The 20,423-nt window shown below is 34.5% G+C and overlaps 1 protein-coding gene across 1 annotated transcript; it reads left to right on the top strand.

Annotated features, from left to right (window-relative positions):
• Positions 1-6,814: 6,814 nt before the first annotated feature.
• On the top strand, positions 6,815-8,029 carry LOC102803042 (growth hormone secretagogue receptor type 1-like). Its single transcript, XM_006824124.1, has one exon. The coding sequence runs from the start codon at positions 6,815-6,817 to the stop codon at positions 8,027-8,029; it is 1,215 nt and encodes a 404-aa protein (XP_006824187.1).
• The last annotated feature ends 12,394 nt before the right edge of the window (positions 8,030-20,423 follow it).

Here is a 20,423-nt window from a genome sequence, read left to right on the forward strand (position 1 = left end):
ATTAGTCCTGCTTTGGTCAGAACCCAACGGGGCTTTACCGGGGACAAATAATGACCGTGTTTACAATAGAGTCTTCAACGAAATTTATGAGACAAGTGACGTCATTTATTTGTTCAAAATGTATTTGTTCTACCAAATTATAAACAACACATGTGATACTGATGTGTCTTGTTAGTTGTTATATTGAACTAAACTTTAGTCCTTAAATATCATATTTTTGCAGTTTTTTTTTCAAATTAGCTTGACATGTTACACCCAGACAACATGCTTGCACATGTTAGTTGTTCATCGTCCGTGCTTATATATGTTACCACAAACAAACTGCTAGTATCGCATTACATCGATTTGCTTATCTTTCATCTTTCAGAAATTATGAGAATGCATTAATTTACCCTAATATTCGTTATCTTATCTTGTAGTATTGTTTAGTCAAGACAAGAAAATGAAGCATTAAAGCGGGAGGGTCGTCACCTGCGCATGCGCGGGAATTGAGTCACAACCAATAACAACACACGCTGAAAACGCAAAGGCCCATGGGTAGACCATTGTTTGTAAACAATATCACGCTATGGCCATCTGACGCATGCGCAGGTGACGATTCCCCGCTTTAAACCACTCATTGTTAACACTTAACATATTATACATTTCCTTGCAGCCAGATTAATTAGTATTGACCGTAAACGTGTGATTTTACTTGCGACGAGTAGCAAAAAAATGTTTCCCTGCGGTTTGGTTTCATGTTGTAGCTCGGGGAGACCTCATTTAAAGTCTGTACACATAATCCGGTGTTGCCGAATCTTGATTTATTTGGACGACATGCGATCAGAGGGTATTCTGGGGCGGATCTACGTCACAAAACGTTCTATGTTGCTTTGACGCGCACCACTGTGTCATATATTTCATGCCGGTGAAAATAACTAAAGTCGAGGAAACAGTACAAACTTAAATTTAAGGCAAATCTGAACATCCATTGTTTATATATGTTGCACATGTAGGGGTAGTCAAAAACTCGCCTAACGTACATTTTTTTTTCTAAAATATTATTTTTTTTGACTGGTATTGGTTGCCATGCCGGGAACATGCCCTGATGTTCGCTACCTGAGAATAGGATGTTTTAATCACTTTCGATAACGATGAAGTGACTATAACAATCAGATAGTTTTTGAAAGATGTATATTGCATATAATACATTTGGAAACGTGAATAGACAAGCTTTCTATACCACCACTATTCCAGCACAGCAACTAAGTCAGATAATATCGATGGTTATTGATATTTCGGCAGCTGAAATGTACAGAGTATAGGATCGATGTCAACAGTCGAGGAGAGTATAACATTCATTGTATAACGATGTTAGTCAATGCAAACAGACTATGCTTTTAATTTTAAAAATATTTCAATCTGATTCTTTTCTAACTACGCTGCATGCACATTTTATTAATTTCTTTCAGGGCGACGTGGACTCATGGCGGTGTTGCCGCAGGTCAAAATCGATATATTGATTAAGTCGCGAATTTGTATTTGCCTGTAAGAGTGGGATCGAAACTACTAGGAGGGAACTACTAAATAACAGATGTGTGTGTTTATATTAAATAGTTCACTTCAACATAGCCCCGGGATTATTTCACAAACATGTAAAACTAGAAAGTTTGGGATATGTGTGAAAGGAAGTTCCACCGGGCAATGGATAATTTCTATTGCGGTTTTCATTATATAACGTTGGCTTTGAGAAATACGTAATGTCACATTTCGAGGATTCTATGTGATATTCGAGCATTTAAATATATATCCGGAACGGCAGAAGCATATCGTCATAACAAACGCTACGCCTTGTTAATATCTTTTTTTACATTTAAGCTGAATGCAAAAACCTTGTTTCTTAACTTTTTACATATTTAGTAGACTTATATACCCTGCGCATCAGCTTAATAAATCTATGGAAGTGAAATATATATACTCCGATAAATACCGCTATTGCTGCATAATGTAATTCAGTCGTGGAACCTTCCTAATACAGTTGTCATAAATGATACATCTGCAAACTGTAGAATATTTTATTGGATCTTCAATTGTCAACTTTATTGTTTTCAATGTGGATATGTTAGTTTGTTATATATTGACACTACAAGTGTGTGTTTGTTTTTAGTGAAATCTGCAGTATGTTAAAACATATACCTTGCCAGTAGCACTGCAAGCCACTATCAATTATCTTTTTTTCAAGTCATGTTATTATGATACCTACTACGTATGTGTCTAAGTATGTAAAAATTATAACACTATAAAAGGAGGTAGTTATAATCAATGTACCACACTGCACCGCCTGAGAATCATCCAGCTTAAGGTTAAGACTCAGCCACAATAATTTCGAAATATAGACCTCTGAAACGCTTTCCTGTATTTTGAGGGACACATATTGCTGACACAAAGGGTTTTAGCTTGATTTTGATTTGGCGACGCCCCCAACATTTTTTTTTCGAGGGGGAGACCGCCCCTCTGTCCCTTGTGTCACCGCCAAGGAAGATAATTGAAACAATATGTCAACAAGCGTTTACGATGTGTTGTCTTGGGAGCTATATTCTGAGATTAGGTGCTATTGTAATATTTACAACCATACCTGTGATAGCGAATAGAAGTCTTATATTTGCCTTAGTATACGTTTTCCTCATCATAGCGAAGCGTGCTGGTTGTTGTTATGTCCAAACACACAAATACCAATGTTGATAATTGTTGTTTTAATGTACAATCACCATGCGATTGCAAACATATTCACTGTAAACTTTAAACTGTGAATGATTTTCCTAACCATGAAAGAGGAGCAAATAGACGGACGCTTCCAAACGAAGCCATACAAATCCAAGGCGAGGTAGTACAGTAGTACGTATTCACACCAAAATCAAAACGCAGATTGTCGTTCTCTGTATTGAACACCTGTATATCCACGTACAAATGCAATCACCACTGCTCATAGTCGATCTCATTATTAATTGATTTCAAAACAGATTAAATTAACCTGCAAGAATTAGCGCTTAGAGCCATGGTGCGTGTAATATAGTCAACAGTAATCATCACAAAACAATTATTTCAAAACGAATTTGCCTATTGAAGAGAATGGTTTTTATTTCATCAGCTTAATCTGGACATTTTCAAAATATGAGGCGATTGATAAACCACACATATGTTTTTGAATGGTTGAATACAGCGAGGACAAACAAAAAAGCGACGCATCACTCAACATTAGTGCATTACTAGTTGATATTAATAAGCTGCTCACAAATTGATGACTACTATGCCTGTACTCGTTTAACGTATCACCGGAATAATAATAGAATTTTAAATTATGGTCGTTGTTCTTCAGCAAGTATGAACATATGCATATACATACTGCGCATGTGAACGAGATTGAAAATGTTTTTACTGGCACAATGTTAAATGATTAGTACAGTGTAGTGCAATTATCGACATATGCAATTACTGATACATTTACAGTGTTACAAAGATGATCTTAGCTGGCATAACTATCACTTGTCTCATGTAGAAATCAACCAGATTTAATTCATTTGATTATGACTCTATTCGACATCACTTCACGTGTACTATAGAGTACACTGATTTGAGTATATAGTGCAGTACTAGTGATGTTTTGTTAAATTGGATGTGTTTTCAATATTTGCCAGTCGTTGTTTTTGTGTTCTTGAATTTTAAAATTATTTTATACACGGTGTTATCTACCTTTATCAACTGTGACATAGGAAGCAATGTAACGACATATACATCTAGGCACACGTACGTCTAAATTACGAATTATATTACAAACACATGCTATATTGATTTTGTGTCTAATGTAAACAACGGGAAATGTCCTAATGTGACGTCATTAACTTGTCACGTGTTCGTTGTCTGTTACGTACATTGCCTCATATAAGTTTGAGAAGCAGAATCAAGTACTACCTCATTATTAAGAATAAAAACAGTATGAAAATTTATGTTTAATAGATAAAGTAGTTTGATGCCGATTTTAAAAACTTATCTTAGTATTTAACCTGTAGCAATTTTTCAGTAGGGGATACCATTTTTTTTTTAAGATGAAAAACTGTTACAGACACAGGATGTGCTGAGACGGTCGGAAATACATATCCAGTACAGTTTAGATTGATATCTGTTTTCTACTACTTCTTTACCCCAGTTCTTGTTTTGCTAACCTCAAGAAAACTAGCAACGTATCAGCAGACCACAATTCAGCTGAACAGATTGACAAATTAATTAGTCCCCGCACAGTGTATTGTATGATTTAGTTTTCATTGTACTTATATTGAACAAGCTATACTAAATTGGTGAAGTTTCTAAGCATGCTGTTCGAATGTGACGTGATTAACATAGTAGGCGTTCGATACTAGTGGCGTAGTTAGCCCTATATTTGGAGAATCATATTTGTAATTACAAACTTATTATTTGCTTAGTCAACATAGTGATAATTTAATTTATATTCTTTGAACCATGATGAATAATATTGGCTAGATTATCTAGACACAAGACAATGTTATTGACACTGTACGTATTCGTATTTTAAGCCCCTCTAACATAAGTACAAATGTCTTATATGCGATGGAGCTAAGTTATTTGAATATTTGACATAATATCAGTAAGGATGCGGGCCAATGGTACGGTAATATATTTTGACTCCATAACAAATTGACCGATATAGATGAATGTTACTGCATTATCTATAGTAAATATTATATTCAACGTTAGAAAGCTGTGTTGAGACTGAGCATGAAACTGTGTAACTCACTTTGAAGATGTAGTAAACTCCCCAAGGACCATTGTTTGTTTGACTATGTTAAAAAAGGTTAACACGAAAATGTTTTTTTATATACAATTCACAGGAGAGGTAGCCCTTGAAAAAACGACAACTTCGTCAAATGTCAATAAAGATGAAAGTCACGTTGCCATGCGAATAGCAATTTCAAACTGAAAGAGTTATAGATGAAATGTTATTATTACATTTCTGATGTTTAAACATCAGTTTAAAATTCGTTGCGAATTGGCATCTAATTCGTAAATGCTAAATTGACATTTATGCTATGTAACATACATACGTTATAACGTATTTATTTCGAGGTAACTGATATGAAATGTAAACCAGCTACGACTACTTTCCATAAAATGTTAAAAACAACACTAATATCAAGCGAACAATTACATTAATTTTGTATTATATGCTTCAATCAATATCCGACCTGATTCATAAGCATACATAAACATTTTACAAATTTGAGCTGATTATAATTAATTATATGTACGTTCTTAGAGATGCAAGATATCCGACAAATTATTGTCATTTTCTGGAAAGATTATATGATCTGATCATAGCCGTCGGCAACAACTTTATGTGATATAGTTCACTCATACTGTGATTTTGTCGTGACATATCGTAATATCTTTGAGTTTCGCCGCTGTCCGGAAGGCGAAATAAATTTGATACGGGGATTGAATTTCTCAACGTCTTTAACGATGGTAAAGAAATATATTATTAAATTCTGCTTTACGAATATTTAATGGATTCTTGAATTCAGAAGATCTAAGAAACTGAACATCGAATGATACAATTATAACTCATGGACTGTTGATTTATCCGTGTGGTTGGTTGCTGAAGACAATCCGCAATAAATCGACAGGCCTCTGACAGTGTCTTACAGGTGTTTGAGTCAAACGCATCAAACAGTATATGGTGTATTTTCGTACATTGACCTCGAGTACAGCCGAAGTAAAGTACGATAATAAGGTTTCATGGGGTTGCCAATCGGCCAATAGGATCGTTTATCATTTCAATCGAATTGGTAAAACAATAAATTACAGGGAAAATAACGCAAATGCTACTTGTCACTAGTGTTATATTTGTGAAATATACACGAAAACACTCAAAAACTGATCCAAGTTGTATTGTTTAAAAGATATTTTTCTAAAGTGTACCATATAAACCAAAACATAAACTTACTTTATAAGAATTTGTATTATATCGATGAACTTTAGTAGTATTTCACTACAACATGTACCAAAAAATGTGGAACATAAACAATTAAGAGGTCAATGTTCTCAGTCTTTGAAACGCGTTTCGTTAAAACAAGTTACTAGTATCGACTGCGCCTTGGAATTCATTCGCAGAGAAGTCTGACCGTAAAGTTTATACCCATCAAAGCGCCACCACGGGTTGAATCACGTGTTACATATATAGATAAGCCGTACATTTCTTTGAATGCACTTGTATGTTGCCCTTCACAAATGCGCACTGAATGAGGGCTGGTAAATAAACCGGATCTTGTGAGTACATAGTAGTGTGTAACAGTTTTCATCTGAAGAAAACTCCTTGAAATAAAACACTTCCATGTATCATTGAAGACGATATCATAAACGCTGTTGCTAAGATACAAAAGGGGATTGCGTTCGCAAATCGAGTTATTGGCAATAAAACTACGTGAAAATATATATTGGAGCCATAAACATGTCATGCGCATGCTGATTTCGGATGTAATTAAAACGCAGATAAAAAAACACAGATAGCTGTTGTGAGAGGGCGCCGTATTGGTAGGTGCCCGATTGAACAGACCCATTCTCCACTATTTGTATTGTACCGCTCTCATATTACTTCAGCGATCAGTGTTGTATACATGTTGCATTCTCGTTCTAGTTTATCGCGTCATATCACCCGCATTTCCATATAATTACGATCTGATGTATTTGCTCACTTCTGTGTTATCATCGCCTCCAGGTAGCATCGGCCATATATAACCAGTAGAGTCATCATAGGATAAACACCATGAATACCAGCAGTGAGTATTTTGATATCGTCGACCAGAACCAGTGTGTCATCGATGCGCGAAAGAAAAATCTCACGGATATCTACATAACACCAGGTACACCAGAGCTTTTCTACGATTCCGAGCATATATTGCTAACCCGTATCATTCCAGCTACGATTACATGTCCGTTTGGTATCATACTCAACTGTCTGTTTCTCTACGTAGTATTCAAAGTGTCAGCCATGCGTACATTGACTAATATGTATCTATCGAACCAAGCCATCGTAGACTGTATGTTTCTAAGTTTATACTATATAGTGCAAGTCGGTGAACCACTGTCAACTGATGTCGTACACGATAAAAGTTTCCTAGGACCGGTTGGATGTTTTATTGTGAACATTGCTCTAGATATTTGTCTTTTCGTCTCCGAGTTTAACATCGTGTTAGTGACCTTCGAACGATACATGGCAATTTGTAAACCGTTTAAGGCTGATAGAATTAGTTCCAAGTCTCGAACATACAAACTTATCATACTTACATGGATTATGGGTATTGTGTTCTCTGTTCCAATCTTCCAATTTTATACTAAGTGGTACACTACATGTATTATATGGCCGTCGAATAACGAGACAATTTCGTCACAGATGTCATATTCCAATTGTTTCTCTGGAGTCTGGACACCTCTTGATGGCATATTACACAGTTTGACGCCGATAATTGCATTTGTGTTAGTGGTCATGATTATTACTCTGCTTAATGTTTTAACGACAAGAGAGCTGCAGAAAAGTGCTCGGAAATATTCAGTCAGCGCCCACGATTTGAAACAGAGGCTTCATCAGCAACGGCAGATAGTGGTTATGTTAGCGGTGACGGCGGGTGTGCTATTCGTTTGCCTATTGCCGTATCATTTAGATCTGGCCATCGGCTACTTATACAACACAACACATCCAAACAGTGTAATCATCATGCCCCAGGGATGGAATGAACTAGTTCGGTGGCTGCCGATGGTGAATTCCTCAATAAATCCTATTGTTTATGGCATATTGAATAAACAATATAGGAGGGCGTTTATAGCTACGCTCGGATGCTTTGAAAGTTACAATGGCAATAACAGTCAACAAGAGTATATGATGACATCTGTGACCACTTGTAACAACACAACAAATCTGACCACAACTACCTACAATTTGCCCTTGAACTCGAGCGTTCATTCGCCTATCATTCATACTTAAGATTTCTGCTTTTCAAGCCTGCCTCGTCAAGCTGGTGGAATTCCCGAACTTGAAAGCTATTTAAAATTACATACTATAAACAGTACAGTTGCAGTTAACAAACGCTAGACAAACAAACAATTATTTTGTAAATAGGTAGACGTTCTCATTTTTGAATGTTGTTGACAAGCGCGAACACTCTCTATATTAAGAGATACCAAGTGTCAATAATGATAATCTACACATACTGGTACGCTTTATAAATATCAATATCGTTTTTTTTTTTAATATTTCACACATATTCTACAATCACATCTTCAAATGCTATATACATATGTATACGCTGACAATAAGTCAAACTGATATATAGGTCCAATCTTTAAAATACTGACTTTTCATTTATTGTTGCTAGTGATACGCGAAGGCAATGTCATTCTGTTTTATTTTCTAGTTATTTGTATCTAGTATGCTATGCAGGTTACCGCGAACCATTATTATCAGTGTTTTTGCACATGCAATACTGGTACTGAGAGTAGGCACATTGAATTATTACATGCAACATTACATTGTAATCATGTATACATTTATAAATGACGCAGTGTTCCCAGTTGCATTGTATATTGTTTGTAAACAAAAACGTAAATCTGTATAATCAATATGTTATATTACACATTGTGAATATTTAAATTATTTTAATTATGTAAGTAGCGGGTTGCATAACCTTACTACTATGTTCTTGTGTTAACATGCTACGACTTGTGTGCACAGATCGTTTCTGGATGAATTATGTTGTGAAAAAACTACATGGCTTTTTTTTTATAAATAGCTGTATGATGATGTATTCACTGCATTTCTTAATTGTATTACCGTGTGTTACCATGACGACAGGGCGCTGTAATTAATAGCCACCTGCACCTGAGCATGTTATGATTTCCACAAATACCAAATCAAACTTTATTGTTTTTTCTTAACAAAGTCATAAAAACTATGGAAGCTGAAACATACATATCGTTTGATTTAAAACACATTTAAACTAAATAAAAAAATAGTTGTATACTACTATTTGTAATATTGTGCGCTGTATTGTGCTTTGTTAGAAACTATATTTTGGGATTAAAACGACTGCTTTGTTTTATTATGCAGAATAACGTCATTGTTATTTTTACTGATTTATTACAAAATACTTCGATCATTGAGTGATTCACTTTTCATTAATGTTTTCAAATAGTGTATTCAACCATTGCGCAACATTTTATCACGATCATGAAATACACGTGATTTCATGTTCAATTTGCATGTATGCAAATTGGTATATGTCGAAGTGAATTTTAGTTGCTACGTGTTTTTTGGCCAATTACGTTAGTATGAACATGCATCGCCGGGTTTTACGTGTTTTAACCCAGTCTTAAATGTTTAACCAAGTGTTTTATAGAATAAAGCCTCATAATTTCAGTGGCAACATTCGGCGAACAACGTCGAAATGTTTTGATTTTGACAATCGCAGTATGAATGGAGTTATTATGTTTTGAGAAAAATAACTATCATATATTCACTATCAAATATGTTGCCGCTTGTTTTACATGTTTAAATTGTATGAATACAACTACTCATCATACACAAAAAAGGAAGATATCTATTTTAAAAATGCAGTGAGTGAATGTAAATAAAATAAAAATATTACACTGGTAATCAACACATAATGCCAACAAGACATATATATCAAATTGCAATTTATAAATCAACATAAGGGAAACTAGATCAAACTATATAAATTTAGTCCAGTTTTACTTAACCACATAAGTAATGTACACTGTGAGTATTGAATCATCGACTCAGCTAAAAAGGCAATCCAACAAAACATGCATAATCATGTAATAATAATAATAATATAATAATAATAATATATTTATGTGTATAAGATAAATAACAAATTAAGAATAGATATGAAAAGAAGACTGAAAGATAGTTGTCAAACAACTAGTCTAGCTCAGTTTTCAATGTCAACATTACAATAAACAAAAACTGTTAATGACTATCAAGAGGCTGTGAAATATTAGCTGTATAGAAACAAAATATTTAAAAGTGCTAATGAAAACTAAAAAAATAAATATAAAGTGCTAATATAAAGATATTTTTTATATTCGTTTTAAAGGTATATCTAGAGTGGTGTTTTTTAACGCCTCGTGAAATATTATTCCAAATATTTTAGCCTACGCACTTGATAGAGGTTTGGCTCATTCTACTTCTAAATGTTGGTAGATGGAGAATGCTGTATGTTTTGGATCTGGTATCACATGAATATTGTTGTATTCCTGGCAACTAAGTTGTAAACTGTGATGTCTGTCATGCAATGCATCAAAAACAAAAATACCAACCTGGGATTCAAACTCTTTATAGATGTCAAGTCTTTTTTTTTAAATAAAGGGGTACTATATGCACCATATTTACTGGATTATAAAAGACGAACTAGTTTTTTCTGAATCAAAAATATTGCATTTAGATAGGACTTAAAAAGGCTTCCCCATACTTCCAGACCAAACGTAATGTGTGGTAAAATAAATGAATTGTAAAACATTACTAGTGTGCTTTGGGAGACAAATAATCTCAATCTATAAAAAATATCCTTTTCCAAGCCCCATCAATATGCTTTTTTTCATCTTAGCTGTTTGTTCATCAGAATCCCAATAAAATAAGTACAATCAGTTTCATTTAATGTGATATTCCTGAGAATGCCCTCAACTGTGATATTTTGATTACCCCAAATCAACATGTAATTTGTCTAATTAGCATTATTGTGAATTTGTTGACATCACATGACCGGGCTAACTTCCCGAACTCTAAATTTGTTTGAGAAAGAGATGTGAGTTTTATGTGAGATGTGAAAGCTTAATTTGAGTGTTAATAAACATTCACGTCAGAGGTACCAAGTTCGGGGAATTCTCCACCTTTCTATCGAACAAAACCACACGGAGAATCGAATCGTGTCACATTTGGTCTCAGCCGCGTGGTTACTCTCCCACGGCCGCCTCAAGACTGCGCCTCGTCGAGAGCTTGCCACAACTAACTGAGATCGGTTTTATTCACATTCCAACTGTTAGCCAATTACAGAGAAGTTAAAAGACTATAAGGCGTGGCCTTCACACATATAGCCAATCACGCAAAGTACTCAACACGCCATAATGTCAGATTAATTGCCCCGGATGTCGGGACATAACTATCATACTTATATGCGCGTCGTTGACTTAACCAACTTCCATAGTCGACCATTATATCAGCCAGTTGTTCCAATCACTAATTCCCTAACATACGAATGAACCTGATCATGACAAGTTCACGAGCAGGTGTGGATCATCCAGGGGTCACCAGTGAATGTCGCTATAACCGCGAAAAGCGGCCTCACCGAAATACATGAAAATATAAATCATGACAGAGAAATGAAACAGGTTGGAGTCGTCGGCATTAAGCCTAAAATAAAAAATAATTAAAGAAGAATTTTATAGTTTTTATTTCGTTTGGCTACTATATGGTCTCCGCAATATTGAGATGACACCACTATTGTTGATGTTATCGATTAAATATATTGTTGACCAATAATTTATGAAATGCCTAAAAATTTACTCTTATTTACCGCATCTCTACGAGTATGTTTACGCGAGTTAATGGCCACATTGTACCGGGATTCAAAGCGCCGTGATACACGAATGATAGGGGATTGGTTGTATATTCATTTATATCCAATAACAGTTCTCGAAAGTATATTTCCTCACTGCTTAGTGACATAATCACGACATGAATAATAAATATTCATCAGGATAGCATATAACGTTGTGCACTTTTCACGCATTTCTGTTTGGCCGGGAATCTTCCATCGTCTGCTGCATGTCTGTCGGACCTCGTGCGATACAGTTAAACGCGTATGAATTACTCGTATGAATAGTATACAAAAACTAATTTTAAACTAATTTATCAGTGCTTAACATACGCTGTTACGTATGTCATTATTCGAGATCAACCAACACAATTTTTTGTTTTTAGTTTATGCTCCAAATTAAAAGATATCAATCCATGTGGTTTGTATTTTACATTAATTCTATAACATAATAAGTGAAGCTATATGTATGAATGGGAAAGGATATTTCCTGACAATGTGTCCGTTCAATGACACATTTCTTTTCTGAGTTTGTGATTGAAAATTCACAAGCCACACGCACGTATACAAAGCTATACAATGCTCACTATAAGCAATGTTGCAATTCTTTTAATTTGAAATATCTGTGATATTGTCACGTCAATGCATAGTATTCAATTCAGGAATTTGTATTCATACATTGCGTGATATCTTTCACTTCCGTGGCGATTTACCTATGTACGCCCGTTGTTTTTTCTGTGTTGTCTAGACTCTCTCACACACCTTACGCGTAACTAATACACAATAGACCATTTCCCGTTCACTGCGAGAATCACGCGTTATGCGTGAAATAGAACGTAAAAACAGGACAAACAAAGGTCATAGCGTCGTAGTGGCGTCAAACATCGCGTGGGATTCGACAAACGCGAAAGTATTTTGGGGACATTTCCATGCTTAATAATGTGCTGTCCACATTTGATGATAGGCAATTTCGATTAAGTAAGGGTATTCGGAAGCAATATTAAAGAAATTCGAGTTTAAAATCAAATCGTTCGATTTTTACGACAGATGTTCGACGCGCGTCTTTCATGTATCTCGCGAGATCTCGCAATTGTACGGAAAATTACCTATTACGAGAATATTATCATGGTGGTGTATGCTTACAACAAGTCCATAGAATGACAGTCACGTTAAAGTAACATTTTGTTTTGAAAAGCAAGTTTTACCATCAAATTTTTATAAATAACGAAATGTTGTCTCCTAGGTTGACAGAATAGCGTTTTTCAAAATGACAAGTTTTTGCTAAATATAAAAATGACGTAATCGTAGGAGGCTATAGAACGTGTGGAAGAGATAAAATAACGATAAAATAACAACAGTATGCTCAGACAATAAAGTCATAACAATACGTCTGTGGCTATGTTGCTGTTTTTGTGTGTTGCTTAGTGAGGTAATTCTCTAACGATATAAAAATTATCGGACATGCGTATACGCAGGTGAGATGGGTACCACGTTTACAATATCAGATTTAGAGCCTAGGCGATATGACGTAAACACACTGCCGTGTCAATAACTTTATGTTTCATTAAAATAAGGCACAACGTCATTTTGAATTATTAAAATGCATGTTAATAACAATACATCAACGAACAACACAATGATATAACATTTGAAACTTCATCATTGACTAAAATTAATGTAAAGACTGTCTAGAGCGTTAGGTTTGACATTATATTGAAAGTTCATGCAATACAAGCTTTGTTCCATAAGTATGATAAGGGTCAGCTGGCCACGTTAAATACTATAAATACTCAGTCTCGAATATAGAATTACACATGTATATACTGTGAGTGTTTCAACGGACAACCAATGTGGGAATTGCGCAAAAGACAAGAGTGTTAATGGTGTGATAACTTTATATTAATAATTTATGTTATGTATCTGGATCATCATGTAACTAACGGGTGTTAATATGAATTTTGTAAAACGAGGTTGATGCAAATAACAAAATGCGGCATTTAGAAAGTATTTATCAATGCAAATCTACTGGAAAGATAAAAGGGTCATGCTCAAACAATGTACACACAGTGGACTGATAGACAAAGCGGCATTGGCAAAACATGTAGAAGGCGAGGAATACTGGGTCGTGGTTGGACACATCAATATCATCATCATCATCATCATCATCATCATCATCACCATCATCATCATCATAAATTGAAGTCTAGAATAATAATACACGGCACAGTGAATAAAAAGAACTCTAAAGTCAGTCCAGACAATCACAAAAACAAGGAAACAGTTATTAAAAGTTGGCAAGTACGTTGGAATTTTTCAGTTGTCAATCCCATTACACGAACATAAACCTATTTCAGAGTAATTGTATAGTTTAGTTAGGCAATACGATCTAAATGAATTAACGACGACTGCAAGTAACGTACTTAAATCTGGAAGTATTGTCAACCTAATTAATAGTATCGTTAGAATGTGCAAAAGTTGCGATACACCAGAATGGCACAATGTGTAAGCAGTATTTAATCGATGGTTAACATTGTCAGACAAACTCGATTATCAGCGTTACAATTGTTATTCAGACGTTTAGTATTACATTTTTGACTTCAGAATACACGTGAAAGGATAAAGCTCGCAGCTAGAAGCAAATGCGACCTATTACAACTTCAGTTAACTATCTAACTTGAACATTTTTTATGCGTATCTACTTACTCGGTGTGTAAAACAAAAAAGCAGACTTTATGTGAATGATAAGGTCCGATAAACACATTTACCGCAAAATACAATATACTCAATGACAATGTAACCTTCAAACTGATATGAATGTAGCTAATAATATATCATGATAAAAATGGTGGTAATATCAGTCTCTAGACAGATAGTAAGTATTATATTACAGCAAGCATTTTTATTAATACCAGTGAATGTTACGACCTCAACACTGCAGCGAGGCTCTGAATGACCATAGCGTTAATAGTCAGCTAACACGCTGCAAAATACTTAAAGGGGAGCAGAGGTGTGGCTTCTTCCGCCGATTTTTCGCAACCAACAACGTGATTTTTTATTTGCGATTTCGAGAAACTTAACATGAATCGTTATGGCATTCATGCGCACAACATTTCGCCATGTTTCAACTTTTAAGTAGTCAGTTAACAAGGTCTTTCATAGTAGCATTTCTATGGGATTGGCGTACTAGCATGAATGGCTTCAATTATCATTGTTCACTGATGACGTCATTTGACTGGCCCTCTAGAGGCGAAATGACACCAGGAAAAGCGGAAGTTTGCCGTCTGCTTCACAGCCCGTTTTATACCCGATGTTTAGGGCATTTCGCAGCACATACAAGTTATTTTTATCGACAGAATCCATTCATAGATCTCAGATTTCATGTACAGAGTGTCAAAAGCCACATCTCTGCTCCCCTTTAAGAACAAGGTGTGCGCGGTTGTGTGTGAATATTACATTGAGACAAATTTGTGATGTCATCGTTTGCTCTCACGTACGCTTAGCTGAGTGCAAGTGCGTGCGGGAGCGATGCGCCAAATGAGCATATCAGTATCAGCGATAATGAAGGTATGTGCTATTTTCAGTCACCATGTACAACTTGGCACATATTAGCAGCGTGATGTTGCGTTCATCGTTACACTACGTGCAATCCTCGTACTTGTGAGGCAATGTATGGGTAAAATTGATATACCTGCATGATTCTCGTTCAGTTAATGCGTTCCGAGAATATCGTATAATTATTCAGATTCCAGAGCCGATGCCAGCGACACTTCACACTCAGTTTTTTTTTTTTTACGATTACTGTTTTATAAACTTGTCAAATTCATTGGTAATAATAACTTGACAATGCATTAGTAATAATGTACTTCCTGTCAACCCATAACGAACTCAAGCACATGTGATTTCGTCCAATATTTTATTATTATTATTCAAATGATTATATTCACACACATGTGATCGCATGATACAGCATTCGACACATTATTCTTTATTTTGTTTTGCATAAATTAATATTCGGGCAGAATGACTAGATTATTATAGGGAACAGAAAATTTGAAACCTTCGGGTTCGAAATGTCATGGAAAATGGTCTGAATTTACATATTAGCTTCGGCTGCTATAAGGAAAGTACTTTACTATATCAACATTTCGCGGTGTCATAGAATGAAACATTAAAATTAAATTATTAATCATATTATCATTTTTCATCTGAAATAATTTGGAGAGTTTACGATTATCTGCAATGACAAGTACCCCCCCCCCCCCCATGTTGGATTACGTATATGCCAGTACTGTATGCTCAACAGTACAACAATTGTTACTGTTGATTAAGTTACTGTTTAACTTTATATTTTGTGGTCATTGTTGTATTGAGAAACGTATATCAGGGTTTTTAATAAACAATATACTTTAAAGATTGAAACAAACATTTTAATACATATTGTTATTGGCTTCTATGTTACCACTTACCATTACTGGATTGTGTGTATTGGAACGATTATATTGTATTCTTTTTTTTCACTATGTAATTCAGTTACAATTTTTTGCGAGACGTTAAAAACAATAATTCACAAATATACAATTCTAATGTAAACTGATACTGAACGTAAGAAACACGTCAAAAAGTGCATGTGCCAATTACTTTTAGTTTGTAGTTCAATGTTAGTAGAGGACATTATATATATAGATAACCACGGATATAGGGACGCCTTTGACCTATAGAGGAGATAAAAGAGAAAGTTCTGAAATCACAGAATGCGATTCAACAGTAGTACTCAATCTAACTCATCATAGAAATGGTGTAATGATCTTATTGTTCTTTCAGGAAAGTGCCAATAACCATGTACAATCAGATTATGTAGGGGTTATGCTGAATTATTCACTAAAGCACACAATTTTATCATTTATTATGCACGACTGATAAAATATAAACAACAAACCTTAATACTAAAAAGTAAAATATTAAATCCAAGATTTTTAGGTGAGTGACGCCACGAGTATCAACCGATCCTATGAATAACTGATATCGGGTTATCATCTGTTTAGCACATGCGCAGCCCTGAGTGTTAAAAATACGGTAAATTGGAATATTACGACTACACGTAATTCATTATATATAAGAAGATAGAAAATCTAAGAGATGGTTCGACGCGCATTTACACCTAAGGGCATCAGTAATAATATCCTGCCACCGAAGCTTTTACGAAATAAACTGTCAGTCGATATTAATACAAACTAGTGACTAAACGTCTAAAATGTACGTGAAGTGCATATACAATAGTCATGTAATATCGAGCCATTTAAACTGGTTAATTTCACTGGTCTGTTTGTTTGTTTTTTGCAATATGTTGGCTGTGGTGTTTCTAAGCCAATATTACTCATGAATGATGGATTAAAACCGCTCACTGTTTAGTATCCCCATTTCAAATCTAAGAAGTCAATGCATATGTTATCTTTGAGTACGTTGCAAGGATTATTTTGCTCACAACATGCCTCTATATTCTATTTGTACATTTAGTATGACCGCTGAATGCGCTGTATCTTATTGTATCTGTTTATATGTGTTTGGATGGGCTGTTTGTTTTGAACTTGAAGTAAAGCACAACGTGCGTCCCGGTATTTTTTAGCTTCCTAGAAGAAATTGAAAGGGTTTTGATTGAGGAATTCCTGACAAGGTTGGTCAGAAACACAATGCATAATTTGTATAGTTGCTGTGAATCACTATGTATTATGTAAAACAGGTCCTGGTAAAAAACTGTCTACCATAAAACTACTGAGAGACTTTATTTCACTTAATTACAATCATTTTTTGTAGCATAATCATATTGCGATGAACATTTTCATTCATTCTAGAAACTTGAAAACCTATATAAATCGTGCATCCCTGTTTATACTACCACATTATCCTAAATCATAGAATCGTTGTACAGCCTGTCATATCATTCCCGATTCACTGCGGGATAGGTTCGTTGCTATCACTTAAGTCGTACTCGTCTTTTTTATTTTCCCGATTGACTGCAGGATAAACTCGTTATGGTTACTTAAAACGTGCATATCTTTTGGCAATGACATATTATTCTAAATCATGTAATGGTTTTTCAGCTTGGCATACTATTCTCGATGGACTACATGATAGTTTTTTTTTACTGTTACTTAAATCGTGCATATATATTGGGACGCAATATTATCCCAAATTACAATGAAAGTGCCAAAGGAAGTAACTTGCGATGTAACTTCAATTAATATTTTAAGATAAATCTGTACAGCTCAGTTTATTTTAACATTCATTTTTTAACATTTCCAATTCGATTCGTTGCCATCTTTATCCAGGAGTTTTAAAGAAAAATGCGTTACAGTCGTATTATTATTCGCATCACTACAAGATATGTTCGTTACTATTAAATGAATCTTGCATATATGTTGAGACTTCAAAATTATCCTTAATTACAAAATCAATTTCCAGCTTGTCGAATTATTCTCGATTCACTGTGAGATAGATTCTTCACTAAAATGGTTGTCATATGATTGGCGATGTAATTTCCAATTAATATTTTAAGTGAAACCTTTACTGATCAGTTCATTTTTTCCCAGATCTAATTTGATCCGATTGGATTCGATACCATTGCTGACCTAGTATACAGGTTTGCAATCACTAGGAACAATAGTAATAGATACGGTACCAGTATTGTCTTCACCCTGGAGTTTTCCAATCAAAATACGGTATTGTTTTATTATTCCGATTCACTGCAAAATAGGTTCGTTACCCTTAATTGAATCTTGTGTATTTGTTGAGATTGTTGAGACTCTTCTTAATTACAAAATCGATTTCCAGCCTGTCATATTAATCCCTAGTCAATGATGAACTGGTTCGTTACTATTACTTGAATCATGCATGACTGGCAGATTATCCTAAATCAAGAAATTAAGGAGTGATTAAGGAAAACAACTCGCCTTTTGTGCAATTGATGATGTAGCTACGATTAATATTTTATTCGCCATGCATAGTGATCAATAGTTTTTTTTTCACTTCACATGAATATATGTATATGTGAATCTCTCCTTAGGCTGAATACCACGTCAACTATGAACAAAAAATGTTATCGCCGATATTTGTGAAATTGATATATTGGAATAGAATAACACGTTTAAATTCTGTTGACCCAACATGTTATTGTAGTTATTCCATACCCAAGTAAGATATTTAAAACAGCTGAATTGCATAGTCGATTTCAAAACTATGTAATGTGTCATGATGTAACTGATTCAAAAACTATACTTACGGAAGATAACAGTATTCTTGAATATTAGATTGATTACGAATCTGTTGAGTTTGGTAGCCATGCATTTCGACAAATCACTTGCATTTCAATATCAACTATATGCGCTTCCCTGCTAGTCGATTTTTTTCTAATATGAGGTAAACTTTTTCAGAAAAGTTAAATCATTCAGTTTCACCTTTTGGTATATTGATGATAAACTTGTCAAAAACAATCATTTCATCAATAAGTGTACTTCTATGATATACATCCAGCAGAACTTGAAATAAAAACGTAATCGAGTTTTTTTTTGCCTCATATTTAGATGTTCGTGAACATTGGTAGCCCATCGGTAGTATTTCTACAAAACACTTTGAATTAGATTGATATACGGCGGTTTCTACGTACCGGTGAGCAGAGTATGATGTGACCTTTGAAAACACATGATATCACTACTTTTGTCTTAACTTGAGGTCCATATATGATTCTTTGCACATTTCTTGTAAATTACCATTTCCTCTCGTGCATCACATTAATTCTGTATTACTGTACACGTTGTACTTTTCAAGGATGTAAATGTTCCATGTATACTGTTAGTGTTGTATGTTCATTGTACTTTGTTGAAATCTCTGTACGACTATTGATTTTTGATTAATAGATGGGTATGTCTGTGATTCTTGCACACAAACCATACATCAAACACAACACCGTCATTTCCGTTTGTAGGTACATTGAATGCTATGCTATATAAATATCGATGTGGTACTACTATTTCAGATTTTACTCCATGTAGTCAAAATCTTATTTCTAGTTTATGCGCATCAAAATAATAAAACAATAAGAGCATGGAAATGGGGACTTAACTCGCTTGCCAGATAACACTTACTCTAATTGTTTGTTTATCACCTGTATGTGATAAACTTCATTATGTCGATACTATACAGTGTTTTGGGGACTGTATTAATTGATGGATTTCACTAACTGGTAAAACTGTCGTCACAATTTGAAAATAGTCTTAACAAGTGATATGTGATGTGCAATGCATTTGAAAACATAGTTGACATATTGTATATCTGAGATTGTAATGGTAAGGAATATCTTTTTGTTTAATTACAAAACAACAAAAATCGGCTGTACATTTTTCGAATTTTTGCCACAATATGTTTGCCCATAGTTGCGTATAGAAAAAAAGATTTGTAAATTTATCATTCGTACTAGGCTTTAATATTTGATGCTAAAGTCAGTTGAATATATTGCCAATACACATCGTTTTAAATTTGTGTATGAAAGTAATGCTTCACCAGAATCATAACAACTTGGAAGCATTTACCTCTTTCCATCAAACAACTGAGATACAAAATATGTTCAATGCATAGCGCGGGAATATATAACATATTACTCTAGAATAAATTACATCGTCATTAACTATATTCCATGATTCTCACTCAAGATGTTATTGATCGAGTTTACATGTTTGCAATGGCATACATATGCCGATAATGTGTGATTATGTT

Source organism: Saccoglossus kowalevskii, chromosome 18 (assembly GCF_978046115.1).
Source record: "Saccoglossus kowalevskii chromosome 18, keSacKowa6.1, whole genome shotgun sequence".
NCBI classification, from domain to species: domain Eukaryota; kingdom Metazoa; phylum Hemichordata; class Enteropneusta; family Harrimaniidae; genus Saccoglossus; species Saccoglossus kowalevskii.